Source organism: Nycticebus coucang, chromosome 7, assembly GCF_027406575.1.
Source record: "Nycticebus coucang isolate mNycCou1 chromosome 7, mNycCou1.pri, whole genome shotgun sequence".
NCBI lineage: Eukaryota > Metazoa > Chordata > Mammalia > Primates > Lorisidae > Nycticebus > Nycticebus coucang.
This window is the reverse complement of record NC_069786.1, coordinates 130,797,175-130,812,294: the sequence shown is the minus strand read 5'-3', so window position 1 is coordinate 130,812,294 and position 15,120 is coordinate 130,797,175. Positions and strand designations below refer to the sequence as shown.

Below are 15,120 nucleotides of genomic sequence, written 5' to 3'. Positions count from 1 at the left end.
GGGTCTGTGCCACCGTTGGCCTCCAAAAACCAACTGGCAGTGGCTACTGCTGAAAGTTTTAATTCTGGGTTCCAACATGAAGTTTTCAATAGTGCTCTTTTTGAAAGAAGGGGGCCCCCAGTCACTCTGCCATACAGGATAGCGTGACTCACAACACGCACTGCTAACCTAGGGAGTCTTTCTGCTTTCAGTTGCCACCTGCTACTGAAAATAAGAGAAACACTATTTTTTTTAAAAAGGTTTAAAAATTAAAATATTGGGCACAAGTCAGCAAGGCTGATATAAAGTCTTGCTTAGAGGAAAAGAAAAGTTTTGAGGGATTAGTTGTGAATCCATGGTGTTTAATGCACACCAACAGAGGTCAGCCCTCCTCCCATTGTGCCCACCTGAGCCACATCAGGCTTACCATCCACATCACTGGGCACCTGGCCGAACATGGCCAGGTAGGGCTCATAGATGACCGAGCGGAATATCCATCTCCAGCGATGCTCGTTTTGCCTGAGGATCCCCTGTCTGGCCACCCCAAAGGCCACCATCCACACCGCAAAGAGGAACAAGAAGAAGAACACATCGATCAGCTGCCAAGAGAGGACATCAGAACAAAGTCAGGGCCCGGCACGGCCTCCTGCACCAGCTGGACAGCAGAACGAAATCAGAGCCATGGCCTCCTGGACCAGCTGGACATCAGAACAAAGTCAGGGCCCGGCACGGCCTCCTGCACCAGCTGGACAGCAGAACGAAATCAGGGCCATGGCCTCCTGGACCAGCTGGACAGCAGAACAAAGTCAGGGCCCGGCACGGCCACCTGGACCAGCTGGACAGCAGAACGAAATCAGAGCCATGGCCTCCTGGACCAGCTGGACAGCAGAACGAAATCAGAGCCATGGCCTCCTGGACCAGCTGGACAGCAGAACAAAATCAGGGCCACGGCCATGGCTGCCTAGACCAGCTGGACAGCAGAACGAAATCAGGGCCATGGCCTCCTGGACCAGCTGGACAGCAGAACAAAATCAGGACCACGGCCATGGCTGCCTAGACCAGCTGGACATCAGAATGAAGTCAGGACCACGCCCATGGTCAACTGGACCAGCTAGACAGCAGAACAGAATCAGGGCCATGGCCGTCTGGACTAGCTGGACATGAGAACGAAGTCAGGGCCACGGACATGGCTGCCTAGACCAGCTGGACATCAGAATGAAGTCAGGGCCACGCCCATGGTCGCCTGGACCAGCTGGACAGCAGAACAAAATCAGGGCCATGGCCATCTGGACCAGCTGGACATGAGAACGAAGTCAGGGCCACGGCCATGGCTGCCTAGACCAGCTGGACATCAGAATGAAGTCAGGGCCATGCCCATGGTCGCCTGGACTAGCTGGACATCAGAATGAAGTCAGGGCCATGCCCACGGTCGCCTGGACCAGCTGGACATCAGAACGAAGTCAGGGTCATGCCCACAGTTGCCTGGACCAGCTGGACATGAGAATGAAGTCAGGGTCACACCCATGGTCGCCTGGACCAGCTGGACATCAGAACAAAGTCAGGGTCACACCCATGGTCGCCTGGGACCACCTGGACATCAGAACAAAGTCAGGGCCACAGCTGCATGGACCAGCTGAACATCAGAACAAAGTCAGGACCATGCCCACAGTCACCTGGACCAGCTGGCCTGGCCATTCTCAGTGGACCCCAGAGAAGGGCGGAGGTCCCAGGCCCAAGACAATTTAAGTCACCAGAGTTCACGCACTAATTTATAAAAACCACTGACATCATCTTTATGTCTTGGGACATCTATTTTCCAGTATTAAAATGAATGGATGCATTTTTACTGCATGCTTTCTGAGTGAGAGCCCAGCTAGAGAACAAAGGTGGAACCTAACATTGGGAGGGCCCCTCTGTCCCACCCCTCATTACACACCATGTGCATTGTTTGGGCAGGAGATACCCTAAAGCCCTGGCTGGGCCACTACCCAATTGTGCATGGAACAGAACTGCTCACGTACCCCATACATTTGTACACATAAACACATTTCTAAAAATTAAAGGAATAAAGCCAGATACACCCTGAAAAAAAATGTTGTTCATATTCTTCAAATCCCTAAATTATTTTCATTTTTTTTAGGAAAATAAAAACCATCCTTATTAGATGAGAATGAACAGTTCAATTTTTTGCCCACATAGCATGACTTCATGGTGACTGGATGCCTCAGCTATGCTTTGAATTAAAACCACAAACTCCAAGAACCTCAGCATTGGAAAGGAACTTCCAGATGAGCTAATCCAAATGCCGTCTGATTTAAAGGTGGAACAGTGGAGGTTTGGGTCATCTGGGAAGCAAACTTAGGGAAGCATCACCATCAGTGTGCAATCCTGTCACGCGTGAAGAACAGTCTGGCACCACCTTTCCCTGTTTCTTAAATTACACAGTTGTGAGACTTAGGGTCCAGCCTTCACCATGAATCTGGCAACACTTCTTTTTTTCTTTTTTTTTTAGTATCTTTTTTTTTTTTTTATTAAATCATAACTGTATACAATGATATGATTATGGGGCATCATACACTCACTTCATAAACCATTTGACACATTTTTATCACAGTGGTTAACATAGCCTTTCCGGCGTTATCTCAGTTACTGTGCCAAAACATTTACATTCTACATTTACCAAGTTTCGCAAATACCCCTGTAATATGCACCACAGGTGTGATCCCACAGATTCCCCTCCCTCCACCCATCCCCCCCTTTCCCACTTCCCCCTATTGTTAAGTTGTAGCTGGGTTATAGCTTTCATGTGAGAGTCCCAAATTAGTTTCATAGTAGGGCTGTGCTGGTGGGAATGCAAATTAATACATTCCTTTTGGAAAGATATATGGAGAACACTCAGAGATCTAAAAATAGATCTGCCATTCAATCCTGTAATTCCTCTGCTGGGCATATACCCAGAAGACCAAAAATCACAACATAACAAAGATATTTGTACCAGAATGTTTATTGCAGCCCAATTCATAATAGCTAAGTCATGGAAAAAGCCCAAGTGCCCATCGATTCACGAATGGATTAATAAATTGTGGTACATGTATACCATGGAATACTATGCAGCCTTAAAGAAAGATGGAGACTTTACCTCTTTCATGTTTACATGGATGGAGCTGGAACATATTCTTCTTAGTAAAGTATCCCAAGAATGGAAGAAACACTTCTTATCCCTAAATATACCAACCTCTTTGGACGCACATGTCCACATCTCTAAAACTGGTATAAAAGTTCCTCTCCTTTCTACACTCTTGGCCAATTGCTAACACTCAAATGAAAGCACATTGTAAAGTGTAAAATCTAAATAAGTGTGTTGTTATTAGCAGTGCACTGAATGACATTATTTGCTCCTGACAACCATCTTTTGTTAAATTTTAACCTGGGAGAAGCCCCTGATGAAACACATCAAAGAAAGTAAACCTTACTGTTTGTGAAATGCAACAGTCATTCTAAGGACAAAATCCCTCCTGTCAGCAGTTAAAGGAACTCTGAGGACAGCAAGAAAAATGATGACTGCAAATATTGTTGGCTCTTACCATCCTCTGTAACATTATAATCTTGGGTCCTAAGTTTCTGCTTACGGTGAAAATGTGGATCAGCCTTAGAGTGAAAATAATGTAATCCAGGCAGAAAATGACTCTTCCAGAATACAGAGCAGTTTTGTTAGAATTGTGGAGCCTATAGAAAAAGAGGGAAGAGAATTTGTGAGATGTTGACAAAACATTTCAAAGTTTTGTTTCTACAAATAAACTATGAGACTTAGGTAGCAAATAAACTGATGACATGAGCCAGCCAAGAGCTGGGAGGATAGGTGACTGGAAACGGGCCAGGAACACCACCCACCCAAGGCCTTGGTCTTCTGCCCTTGTGGACTCAAGTAGAGGCAAGGACAAGAGAGGACCGTGAAGGTGCGGACAGCACACCAGACAGAGCTCTCATGCACAGACACCACGGCCCAGGGTCCCAGTCACATCATCTCTGACTGTCCTGGCTCACAGGCTGCTCTCATGATGCCAGTTCCAAACACATCCTCCCACCATTTGTGACTTTCCTTGCCAGCTGTCCCCTCATGACACTTGCTGTTCACACCAGACCATCTGATTAGCTAACTCTCTGCTAATATGGTGACTGAAAGCTATATGTGGATGTAGGAGTCACGTCCAGCCAACTGTGGTTCAAATGCCAGGAACTTCAACTCACACAGAAAGGGAGGTTATTTGAGGAAAAAATGGAGTTTTTACCCCTTCAGACTGGTGGGTGAGCACTCAATATAAACCATCTGACCCTTTATAGGTGTGCGTGTGAACAGTTAAGCTTCCCTGCAAAGTGACACCCTCCAAAAGCTCAAATATAAGTGTTAGCATTTATCTTAAAGCTATTTGGGGAAGACGGGCCTGGAGGAACACAAGCACAGCAATATGAGCCATGGCTTGGGGCACACCCCAATCTCCATCACATATGGGTCCTTTGATTTTTGCCTTTCCTGGTAATCTTGGGCTGGCTTTCCTGTTACCACACTCTGGCTCTGGGATTGAGGAAAAATGCTTGTAAATGGGAGGAAAGACGCCACCATTCAAGTAAAAGTTAAGTGCATTTCAGATCGCATGGCCTGAAATGAAACAAATCTGTACGATATTTAACAGCTCCATCACCCTCTTTGCTTCCCAACTTTTAATGATCTCTCTCCAATGTTTATAAGAAAAAAGAGAAAATCATAAAGAACTGAATACCATTTTAATGATTGATCACTGGGAAGGGGAAGGGAAGAAACACCAGTTTGTGCCAAACGAGGTGTGTCTCTGATAAACAGACACTGTGGCCTTCTGTAAAAATCTCTAATGGGGGAAACAGAACCAAAAAAACAACAGACTTCCCTTGGAACTGAAATGTACAAAGAGCTATTCTCCACTTTTGTGCCCCAAACATCTAGTACCAGAGAAACGGCTGAAGACCACTTACCGGAATGCAATTCCTGCTATGAAGTAAAAAAGGCCCAGCGTGTCCATAACATTCCACAGGTCGGTAAAATAATTCACCCCATTTATGTACCACTGTGCACAGAAAGGGACAGAGAGGGGACATCAGCAGCTTGGAACATCCACCACTTCCAGATTTTTAAATGTCCACTCACTTTTTTCCAGATCTTTTTTGAGTCATTGATATGCTTGTTGAATCTTTTATGTACCAAGTAAGCCCAACCACTGTTCTTTCAAGGTGAACATGCCGACAGCAAGTATGACCTATGTAGTCAAATGTGGAACGTCTAGACACATACAGTGGTGCAAACTGTGCACTGCACAATTCTAGAAGATGTTACCCGTACTATTGTCATCATAGATTTATCTATTTACTATATGATTTTAATATGGCAAAAAAACATCTTGATTAAAAGAAACCTTTTTGGTCCTTTGCAGATTTGAGTCGTAGGATCGGAGCCAGGGCAGGAGGCTAGGAACAAGATGGTGGCCGAGTAACAGCTTCCTTGCAACTGGGCACGGTGAGTGGGAGACAAGACTCCAGGCATCTCTGGCTGGTGGGATCTGCCTATAATCATCCCTTTGAGGACCCAGGGAGTCAGCGAGAGACTTCTGGACCCCAAGAGGAGGACAAAAGCAGTGGAAAACTGGCAAGTGCTTGCGTGTGTTCAGTCAAATCCCACCGTAAGTACAGCACCAGTGAGACTTCAAACTGGAAAGGCCTTACCTGTGAGCTGTTTTGGTGTTTTTGGACTTGGCACTCAGTTGAACTGCCTTAGGAGAGCTTGGGGAGGAGTGCAGAGAACTTTGGGTGTAGTCTGGGGTCCCAGACTGAGCTGCTGAGCCAGATGGAGCTAATAGTGTTCAGCTGTGGGCCACGGGGAGCCATTGTGAGAGAACAGCCCCAGCAAGCTCCACCCTCAGGGTTGCAGAGCAAGGATCAGGCAGGAGCTAGTAATCTAGTGACTGAGCAGCCTAAAGGCGGGGACTGAGCTGCCTTACAGCCTTAACCCTCAGGGGCAGAAGAGACCGGTTTTGGCACACTGGGTACAGCAACTTAAAGACCCAGAGGAAGCAAAAGGAAGATTAGGGCAAGGAAACAGATAAAAGAAATCACTCATGAGGAAGAATCAGCAGAAAACTCCTGGTAACATGAAGAACCAGTCCAAAGCAACCCCTCCAAGGGACCATGAGGTAGCTACTGCAGAGGATTCCACCTATAAAGAAATGTTACGAATGACAGAAAAGGAATTTAGAATACACATGATGAAAACAATGAAGGAAATGATGGAAACAATGAAGGAAACTGCTAATAAAGTGGAAAATAACCAAAAGAAAATCCAAAAACAGAATCAAATAAGAGATGAATGACATGAAGAATATAGAAAAGACATAGCAGAGCTGAAGGAACTGAAGAAGTCAATTAGGGAACTTAAAGATGCAATAGAATGTATCAGCAACAGGTTAGACCATGCAGAAGAAAGAATTTCAGAGGTAGAAGACAAAGTTCTTGAGATAACTCAGATAGTTAAAGAGGCAGTAAAGAAGAGAGAGAAAGCAGAACGTTCACTGACAGAATTATGGGATTTTGTGAAGCATTCCAACATACAAGTTATAGGAATCCCAGAAGGGGAAGAAGAATGCCCCAGAGGAATGGAAGCCATACTAGAGAATATTATAAATGAAAATTTCCCAAATATCACCAAAGATTCTGACACACTCCTTTCAGAGGGAGATCGGACCTCAGGTCGCCTGAACTTTAACTGAGCTTCTCCAAGACACATTGTGATGAACCTGTCCAAAGTCAAGACAAAAGAAAAGATTCTGCAAGCTGCCAGGAGTAAGCACCAGTTGACCTATAGGGGCAAATCCATCACAGTGACTGCAGATTTCTCTAATGAAACTTTCCAAGCCAGAAGACAATGGTCATCTACCTTTAATCTACTTAAACAGAACAATTTCCAGCCCAGAATTCTATATCCTGGTAAGCTAAGTTTTAAAATTGATGGAGAAATCAAATCATTTACTGATATACAAACATTAAGGAAATTCATCACAACAAGACCAGCTCTACAGGAAATACTTCAACCTGTTCTACACACTGATCATCACAATGGATCAGCAGCAAAGTAAGAACTCAGAAATTAAAGGACTGAATCTAACTGCCGCACTGATACAAAAGATAAAACTAAGTAATGGACTCTCACAAGATAAGACGAATAGAATACCACCACAGTTATTAATTATCTCAATAAATGTCAATGGCTTGAATTCCCCATTGAAGAGGCATAGATTGGCTGACTTGATTTAAAAAAAAAAAAACCATCCATTTGGTGTCTTCAGGAAACACACCTGGCTTCAAAAGACAAATTCAAGCTCCGAGTCAAGGGTTGGAAGACAATTTTTCAGGCAAATGGAATTCAGAAGAAAAGAGGAGTTACAATCTTATTTTCAGACACATGTAGATTTAAAGCAACTAAAGTCAAAAAAGACAAAGATGGTCACTTTATATTGGTCAAGGGAAAAATACAACAAGAAGATGTTTCAATTCTAAATATTTATGCACCCAATTTAAATGCTCCCAGATTCTTGAAACAGACCTTACTCAGTCTGAGCAATATGACATCCGATACTACCATAATAACAGGGGACTTTAATACTCCTCTTACAGAGCTGGACAGATCCTCTAAACAGAAATTAAACAAAGATATAAGAGATTAAAATGAGACCTTAGAACAACTGTCCTTGATAGATGCATATAGAACACTCCATCCCAAAGATAAAGAATATACATTCTTCTCATCACCCCATGGAACATTCTCCAAAATTGATCATATCCTAGGCCACAAAACAAACCTCAATAGAATCAAAAGAATTGAAATTTTACCTTGTATCTTTTCAGACCATAAGGCACTAAAGGTGGAACTCAACTCTAACAAAAACGTTCAACCCCACACAAAGGCATGGAAATAAACAACCTTCTGTTGAATGACAGTTGGGTGCAGGAAGAAATAAAAGAGGAATCATTAACTTCCTTGAGCATAACAACAATGAAGACACAAGCTGCCAAAACCTGTGGGATACTGCGAAAGCAGACCTGAGAGGAAAATTTATCGCTTTAGATGCCTACATCTGAAAAACAGAAAGAGAGTGCATCAACAAACTCACAAGCCATCTTATGGAATTGGAAAAAGAAGAACAATCTAAGCCTAAACCCCGTAGAAGAAAAGAAATGTCCAAAATTAAATCAGAGATCAATGAAATTGAAAACAAAAGAATCATTCAGAAAATTAATGATAAACAAGGAGTTAGTTTTTTGAAAAAATAAAACAGATAAACCTTTGGTCAGAATAACTAGAAATAGAAAAGTAAAATCTCTAGTAACCTCAAATCAGAAATGACAAAGGGGAAATAACAACTGATCCCACAGAGATGCAAGAGATCATCTCTGAATACTACCAGAAACTCTATGCCCAGAAACTTGACAATGTGAAGGAAATGGATCAATATTTGGAATCACACCCTCTCCCTAGACTCAGCCAGGAAGAAAGAGACCTCCTTAACAGACCAATTTTAAGCACTGATATTAAAGAAACAATAAAAAAGCTTCCAACCAAAAAATGCCCTGGTCCAGATGGCTTCACACCAGAATTCTATCAAGCCTTCAAGGAAGAGCTTATTCCTGTACTGCAGAAATTATTCCAAAAAATTGAGGAGGAAGGAATCTTCCCCAACACGTTCTATGAAGCAGACATCACCCTGATACCAAAACCAGGAAAAGACCCAACCAAAAAGAGAATTTCAGATCAATTTCACTCATGAATATAGATGCAAAAATTCTCAACAAAATCCTAGCCAATAGATTACAGCTTATCATCAAAAAGTCATACATCATGATCAAGTAGGTTTCATCCCAGGGATGCAAGGCTGGTTTAACATATACAATTCCATAAACATTATCCACCATATTAACAGAAGCAAAAATAAAGAACATACTATCTTCTCATGATGCAGAAAAAGCATTTGATAAAATCCAGCATCCTTTTCTAATTAGAACACTGAAGAGTATAGGCATAGGTGGCACATTTCTGAAACTGATTGAAGCTATCTATGACAAACCCACAGCCAATATTTTACTGAATGGAATAAAACTGAAAGCTTTTCCTCTTAGAACTGGAACCAGACAAGGTTGTCCTCTGTCACCTTTACTATTCAACGTAGTGCTGGAAGTTCTAGCCAATACAATTAGGCAAGACAAGGAAATAAAGGGAATCCAAATGGGAGCAGAGGAGGTCAAACTCTCCCTCTTTGCTGATGACATAATCTTATACTTAGAGAACCCCAAAGACTCAACCACAAGACTCCTAGAAGTCATCAAAAAATACAGTAATGTTTCAGGATATAAAATCAATGTCCACAAGTCAGTAGCCTTTGTATACACCAATAACAGTCAAGATGAGAAGCTAATTAAGGACACAACTCCCTTCACCATAGTTTCAAAGAAAATGAAATACCTAGGAATATACCTAACGAAGGAGGTGAAGGACCTCTATAAAGAAAATTATGAAATCCTTAGAAAGGAAATAGCAGAGGATATTAACAAATGGAAGAACATACCATGCTCATGGATGGGAAGAATCAACATTGTTAAAATGTCTATACTTCCTAAAGCAATCTACCTATTGAATGCCATTCCTATCAAAATACCAACATCGTACTTTCAAGATTTGGAAAAAATGATTCTATGTTTTGTATGGAACCAGAAAAAACCCCGTATAGCTAAGGCAATTCTTAGTAATAAAAATAAAGCTGGGGGTATCACCTTACCAGATTTTAGGCTATACTACAAAGCCATAGTGGTCAAGACAGCATGGTACTGGCACAAAAATAGAGACATAAACACTTGGAATCAAATAGAAAACCAGGAAATGAAACTAACATCTTACAACCACCTAATCTTCGATAAACCAAACAAGAACATACCTTGGGGGAAAGACTCCATATTCAATAAATGGTGTTGGGAGAACTGGATATCCACATATAAAAGACTGAGACTGGACCCAAACCTTTCCCCACTCACAAAAATTGATTCAAGATGGATAAAGGACTTAAATTTAAGGCATGAAACAATAAAAATCCTCCAAGAAAGCATAGGAAAAACACTGGAAGATATTGGCCTGGGGAAAGACTTCATGAAGAAGACTGCCATGGCAATTGCAACAACAACAAAAATAAACAAATGGGACTTCATTAAACTGAAAAGCTTCTGTACAGCTAAGGAGACAACAACCAATGCAAATAGACAACCTACACAATGGGAAAGGATATTTGCATATTTTGAATCAGACAAAAACTTGATAACTAGGATCTATAGAGAACTCAAATTAATCCACATAAAAAAGCCAATAATCTCATATATCAATGGGCAAAAGACATGAATAGAACCTTCTCTAAAGAAGACAGATGAATGGCTAACAAACATATGAAAAAATGTTCATCATCCCTATCTATTAGGGAAACGCAAATCAACACCACCCTGAGATACCATCTAACCCCAGTGAGAATGGCCCACATCACAAAATCTCAAAACTGCAGATGTTGGCATGGATGTGGAGAGAAGGGAACACTTTTACACTGCTGGTGGGACTGCAAACTAGTACAACCTTTTTGGAAGGAAGTATGGAGAAACCTCAAAGCACTCAAGCTAGACCTCCCATTTGATCCTGCAATCCCATTACTGGGCATCTACCCAGAAGGAAAAAAATCCTTTTATCATAAGGACACTTGCACTAGATTGCTTATTGCAGCTCAATTTACAATCGCCAAAATGTGGAAACAGCCTAAATGCCCACCAACTGAGGAATGGATTAACAAGCTGTGGTATATGTACATGGTAATTCAGCTATTAAAAAAATACATCCTTTGTATTAACCTGGATGGAAGTGGAAGACATTATTCTTCGTAAAGCATCTCAAGAATGGAGAAGCATGAATCCTATGTACTCAATTTTGATATGAGGACAATTAATGACAATTAAGGTCACAGTGGAGGTGGGGGAAGGGGAGAGCAGAGAGAGAAAGAAGGAGAGAGGGGTGGGGAAAGGAAGAGCAGAGAGAGGGAAGGAGGGAAGGGGTGAGGCCTTGGTGTGTGCTACACCTTTGGGGGGCAAGACACGATTGCAAGAGGGACTTTGCCTAACAAATGCAATCAGTGTAACCTAGTTTATTGTACTCTCAATGAATCCGCAACAATAAAAATAAAAACGAAACCTTTTTACATTAATATTGAATATACTAGATATTGTTTCTAGTATATAAACAATTACATGTGCACATGAACAATAAAACACAAATATAATCAAGGAGGAGGGGAGAGGTGGAGCGGGAAGGGTGATTGTTGGGAGAAGGGAAGGGAATTGGGGGATTTCATCTGATGTGCACAAAGGGAAGGTGTTTAGCACATCCCCTGGGTGAAGGGCTCAACCACAACATGCACTTTACCTTGGAAGTGAGAACAATGTAACCTAAAACTTTGTACCTTCATATTAATTTGAAAGATAAATAAATAAATAAAAATTAAAAAAAAACTTAAAAAAAATTATACACCGGTGCTGTATGCGGTACCTGTGAAGACAGATGTGGTCACAGAAATGACCGATAGAAAACTGTGTATATCAGTCACGACTGTTTGGGAAAATAGTATATCGGGAAAACTCTGAGACAGAGGGAAAGGACTATCCCTTAGAAGACTGCGCCTGGACAGCCTGGATAGCACCCGTCAGCTGGAGTCCAGTGATTCCAGGCACTCATCTAGTCCCTTCCTTTGTCTACCCATTCCAAATAGATTTCCTGAGAGCACATGGAATCCCCCAACCCAGGCTCCTGGGACACAAAGACAACGGATTAGGTACAATGCTGATTCTCAAGAAATCCACCGTGCCGTGGGACCCAAGACGGACGTTAAACAGGTTGAAAAGGAAATGTGATGACGTGTGATGTGGGATGACACTGAAGCCCCAAGTGAGTCAGGTATTATATTTCCCACTTTTACAGCTGAAACCAAGGCCCAGAGAGGCTAAGCAGCTGCCAGAAAGTGGCAGCCTGATGGTTCTGAATCTCAGCAGCTTCTCCCCATGTCGCCCTGCCTCTTCAGATCCCACAGAGACCCTACAAACTTAGATATGGATGGGATTCAGGACTCACCATCAACATCTCAAGGATTACCTTTCCTTCATTTACAAGTTCCAATAAAACTTGAGTGGACCACGGGGGAGAGGGTATTACGAAATCAAGGTTCAAGCAGCCCCAGGTTGATGACATTCTGCTCAGACACTGGGTGTCCCTGGGGAGGCAGAAGGAACGGCCCACCTGGCTGGTCCCAGCAGTCCCAGGTATCATCCAACAACAGCCATCTGCTCTTCTGGTGCCCGGCAAGACGAGGGTGGTTGAGGCAGGCCCCACCTGTTGCTAGTTCCCCCCCCTTAAGACCTGGTCTCCCAGGCAGGTAGGGACCAGCCAACCTGCACTGCCCTAGCCCAGCCCAGACCCAGGTGACTGACCTTCAGAAGCTGACCCACACGGCAGGGGACATCGTGAGTGGGTCAATGCTGGGCCTCTGAGGTACCACTGCAGAGAGAAAACACTTTTGAAAATGAAAAGTGGCCTCTTTTCTGAGCAGAATGCCAGAGATAGGCTGTATCCATAAAATGCCAAGACCGTATTTCTTCGTATCTCTCAGGATTTGGAAATTCGGAAATCTCTCATTGATTTGGAAATTCAATGGGCCTCAAGATTGACCAGTGCCCTCTGTGAAGACACAATGGGATTTATCCCATTTTAAATAAACATCCACACTGTCTGTTTAATGGAACCGAGGGTTATTTAGCAACCGTATTTGCACTTATTGACTGCCTCGGTTCAAAATTCCAAATCAGCATACTAACATTTGCATGTGGGCCAGGCACAGAGGTAGATACTAACACTAATAGCTTTCCACCCCAGATACAATCTAAAACAGGTAGAACCTGTTTGGGGTTTTTGCCCCCTAACCAGTGGGACCTAGGTTAATGAAGACAGCACCAGGCCAGCAGAACTTTCTTCCAGAGGAACAACCACCTTCAGGATGGCAAATGGACATGTCTGCAGACAAGAAGAGGAACAGCGACCCCAAGTGTCGGATTCTCAGAACAGCAAGCATCTCCGTGGCTGTGTTCCCTGGACACGCGCTCAGGACCCCAGAGCAGAGACCAAAGGCTGCTGAAGACCTCAGGCAGCAGAGGGCAGAGCCCCGAGTGAGCATTGAAAGAGGACGAACAAACTAAAAAGCTTCTGCACAGCCAAGAACACAGTAAGTAAAGCAAGCAAACAGCCCTCAGAATGGGAGAAGATATTTGCAGGTTATGTCTCCGACAAAGGTTTAATAACCAGAATCCACAGAGAACTCAAACGCGTTAGCAAGAAAAGAACAAGAGATTCCATCGCAGGCTGGGCAAGGGACTTGAAGAGAAACTTCTCTGAAGAAGACAGGCGCACGGCCTTCAGACATATGAAAAAATGTTCATCATCTTTAATCATCAGAGAAATGCAAATCAAAACTACTTTGAGATATCATCTAACTCCAGTAAGACTAGCCTATATCACAAAATCTCAAGACCAGAGATGTTGGCGTGGATGTGGAGAAAAGGGAACACTTCTGCACTGCTGGTGGGAATGCAAATTAATACATTCCTTTTGGAAAGATATATGGAGAACACTTAGAGATCTAAAAATAGATCTGCCATTCAATCCTGTAATCCCCCTACTGGGCATATACCCAGAAGACAAAAAATCACACCATAACAAAGATATTTGTATTAGAATATTTATTGCAGCCCTATTCATAATTGCTAAGTCATGGAAAAAGCCCAAGTGCCCATCGATCCACGAATGGATTAATAAATTGTGGTATATGTACACCATGGAATATTATGCAGCCTTAAAGAAAGATGGAGACTTTACCTCTTTCATGTTTACATGGATGGAGCTGGAACATATTCTTCTTAGTAAAGTGTCTCAAGAATGGAAGAAAAAGTATCCAATGTACTCACCCTTATTATGAAACTAATGTAGGACCTTCACATGAAAGCTATAACCCAGTTACAACCTAAGAATAGGGAGAAGGGGGAAAGGGAGGGGAGGGAGGGGGGAGATAGGTGGAGAGAGGGGGATTAATGGGATTACACCTGTGGTGCATCTTACAAGGGTATATGTGAATCCTAGTAAATGTGGAATGTAAAGGTCTTAGCAAAATAACTAAGAAAATGCTACGAAAGCTATGCTACCTAGTGTGATGAAAATGTGTCAAACGATCTATGAACCAAGTGTATGGTGCCCCCACGATCATACTAATGTACACAGATGGTTTAATAAAAATAAATAAATAAATAAAAAGAAAAAGAAAAAAGAAAGAAAGAGGACGAGCCCAGACCCGAGTGGGAAAGTGGGATCTGAAGAGCAACATGGGGAGAAGCTGCTGAGATTCAGAACCACGAGGCTGCCACTTTCTGGGCAGCTGCTTAGCCTCTCTGGGCCTTGGTTTCAGCTGCTGTCTCTTGGCACAGAGCTTCCAGTCCTATTGCTTTCATATGCTGTTGAATTCAGTGCTGCTGAATTAAAACTGGCCCATGCAAAGATAATTCTTAAAAACAAAGAGAAGAGATACTTACTGAACACCCGCACTGCTCCCCTTGTAGCCACCAAGGCAGACCAGACAGGCAGGACGTGTATCCCTTCCTCCCGCATACCACCTGTCCCTGGCCATCCACTCCCACCCAGTGTCCCTGCCTGGTCTGTGTCCTCCCTGATCAACGCCTCGTGCCACACCTGCCCAGGGCCTTCTGCAAGAAAAATGTGCTGATCCTCTCCTGTGTGACCGCACAGGTGACTTGGGAGCTGAGGGCACACACAAAATTGACGTGGAGGTGTCGGCAATTCACAAATTCAGGCTTTACCATTGCAAGTCCCCGGGCCCATGGCCCCACAAATGTGAGACTCGCCCCCTCTGTGTTGTTACAGTGCTCCTCCCCTCTCCTTGAAAGCTTCCAGAAATCATCTCCAACTGGTGGAAAGCTCCAGAAGGG

The 15,120-nt window shown here is 43.2% G+C and overlaps 1 protein-coding gene across 4 annotated transcripts in view; it reads right to left on the bottom strand.

The window, feature by feature from the left end:
* The window catches only part of TRPM8 (transient receptor potential cation channel subfamily M member 8), a 100,427-nt gene that overhangs the window by 30,881 nt on the left and 54,426 nt on the right, over positions 1 to 15,120 (bottom strand). For 2 of the 4 annotated variants that reach the window (XM_053598047.1, XM_053598046.1), the window contains exons 1-4: positions 12,206 to 12,260; positions 4,987 to 5,078; positions 3,564 to 3,705; positions 407 to 578 (exon numbers count right to left, since the gene is read on the bottom strand). In XM_053598047.1, the coding sequence (XP_053454022.1) occupies positions 407 to 578; positions 3,564 to 3,705; positions 4,987 to 5,078; positions 12,206 to 12,214 (415 nt within the window). In that variant the 5' untranslated portion in view covers positions 12,215 to 12,260. Of the gene's footprint in view, positions 1 to 406; positions 579 to 3,563; positions 3,706 to 4,986; positions 5,079 to 12,205; positions 12,261 to 12,561; positions 12,620 to 15,120 lie in introns of those variants that run through there. The other 2 variants (XM_053598048.1, XM_053598049.1) reach the window with 2 other exon arrangements.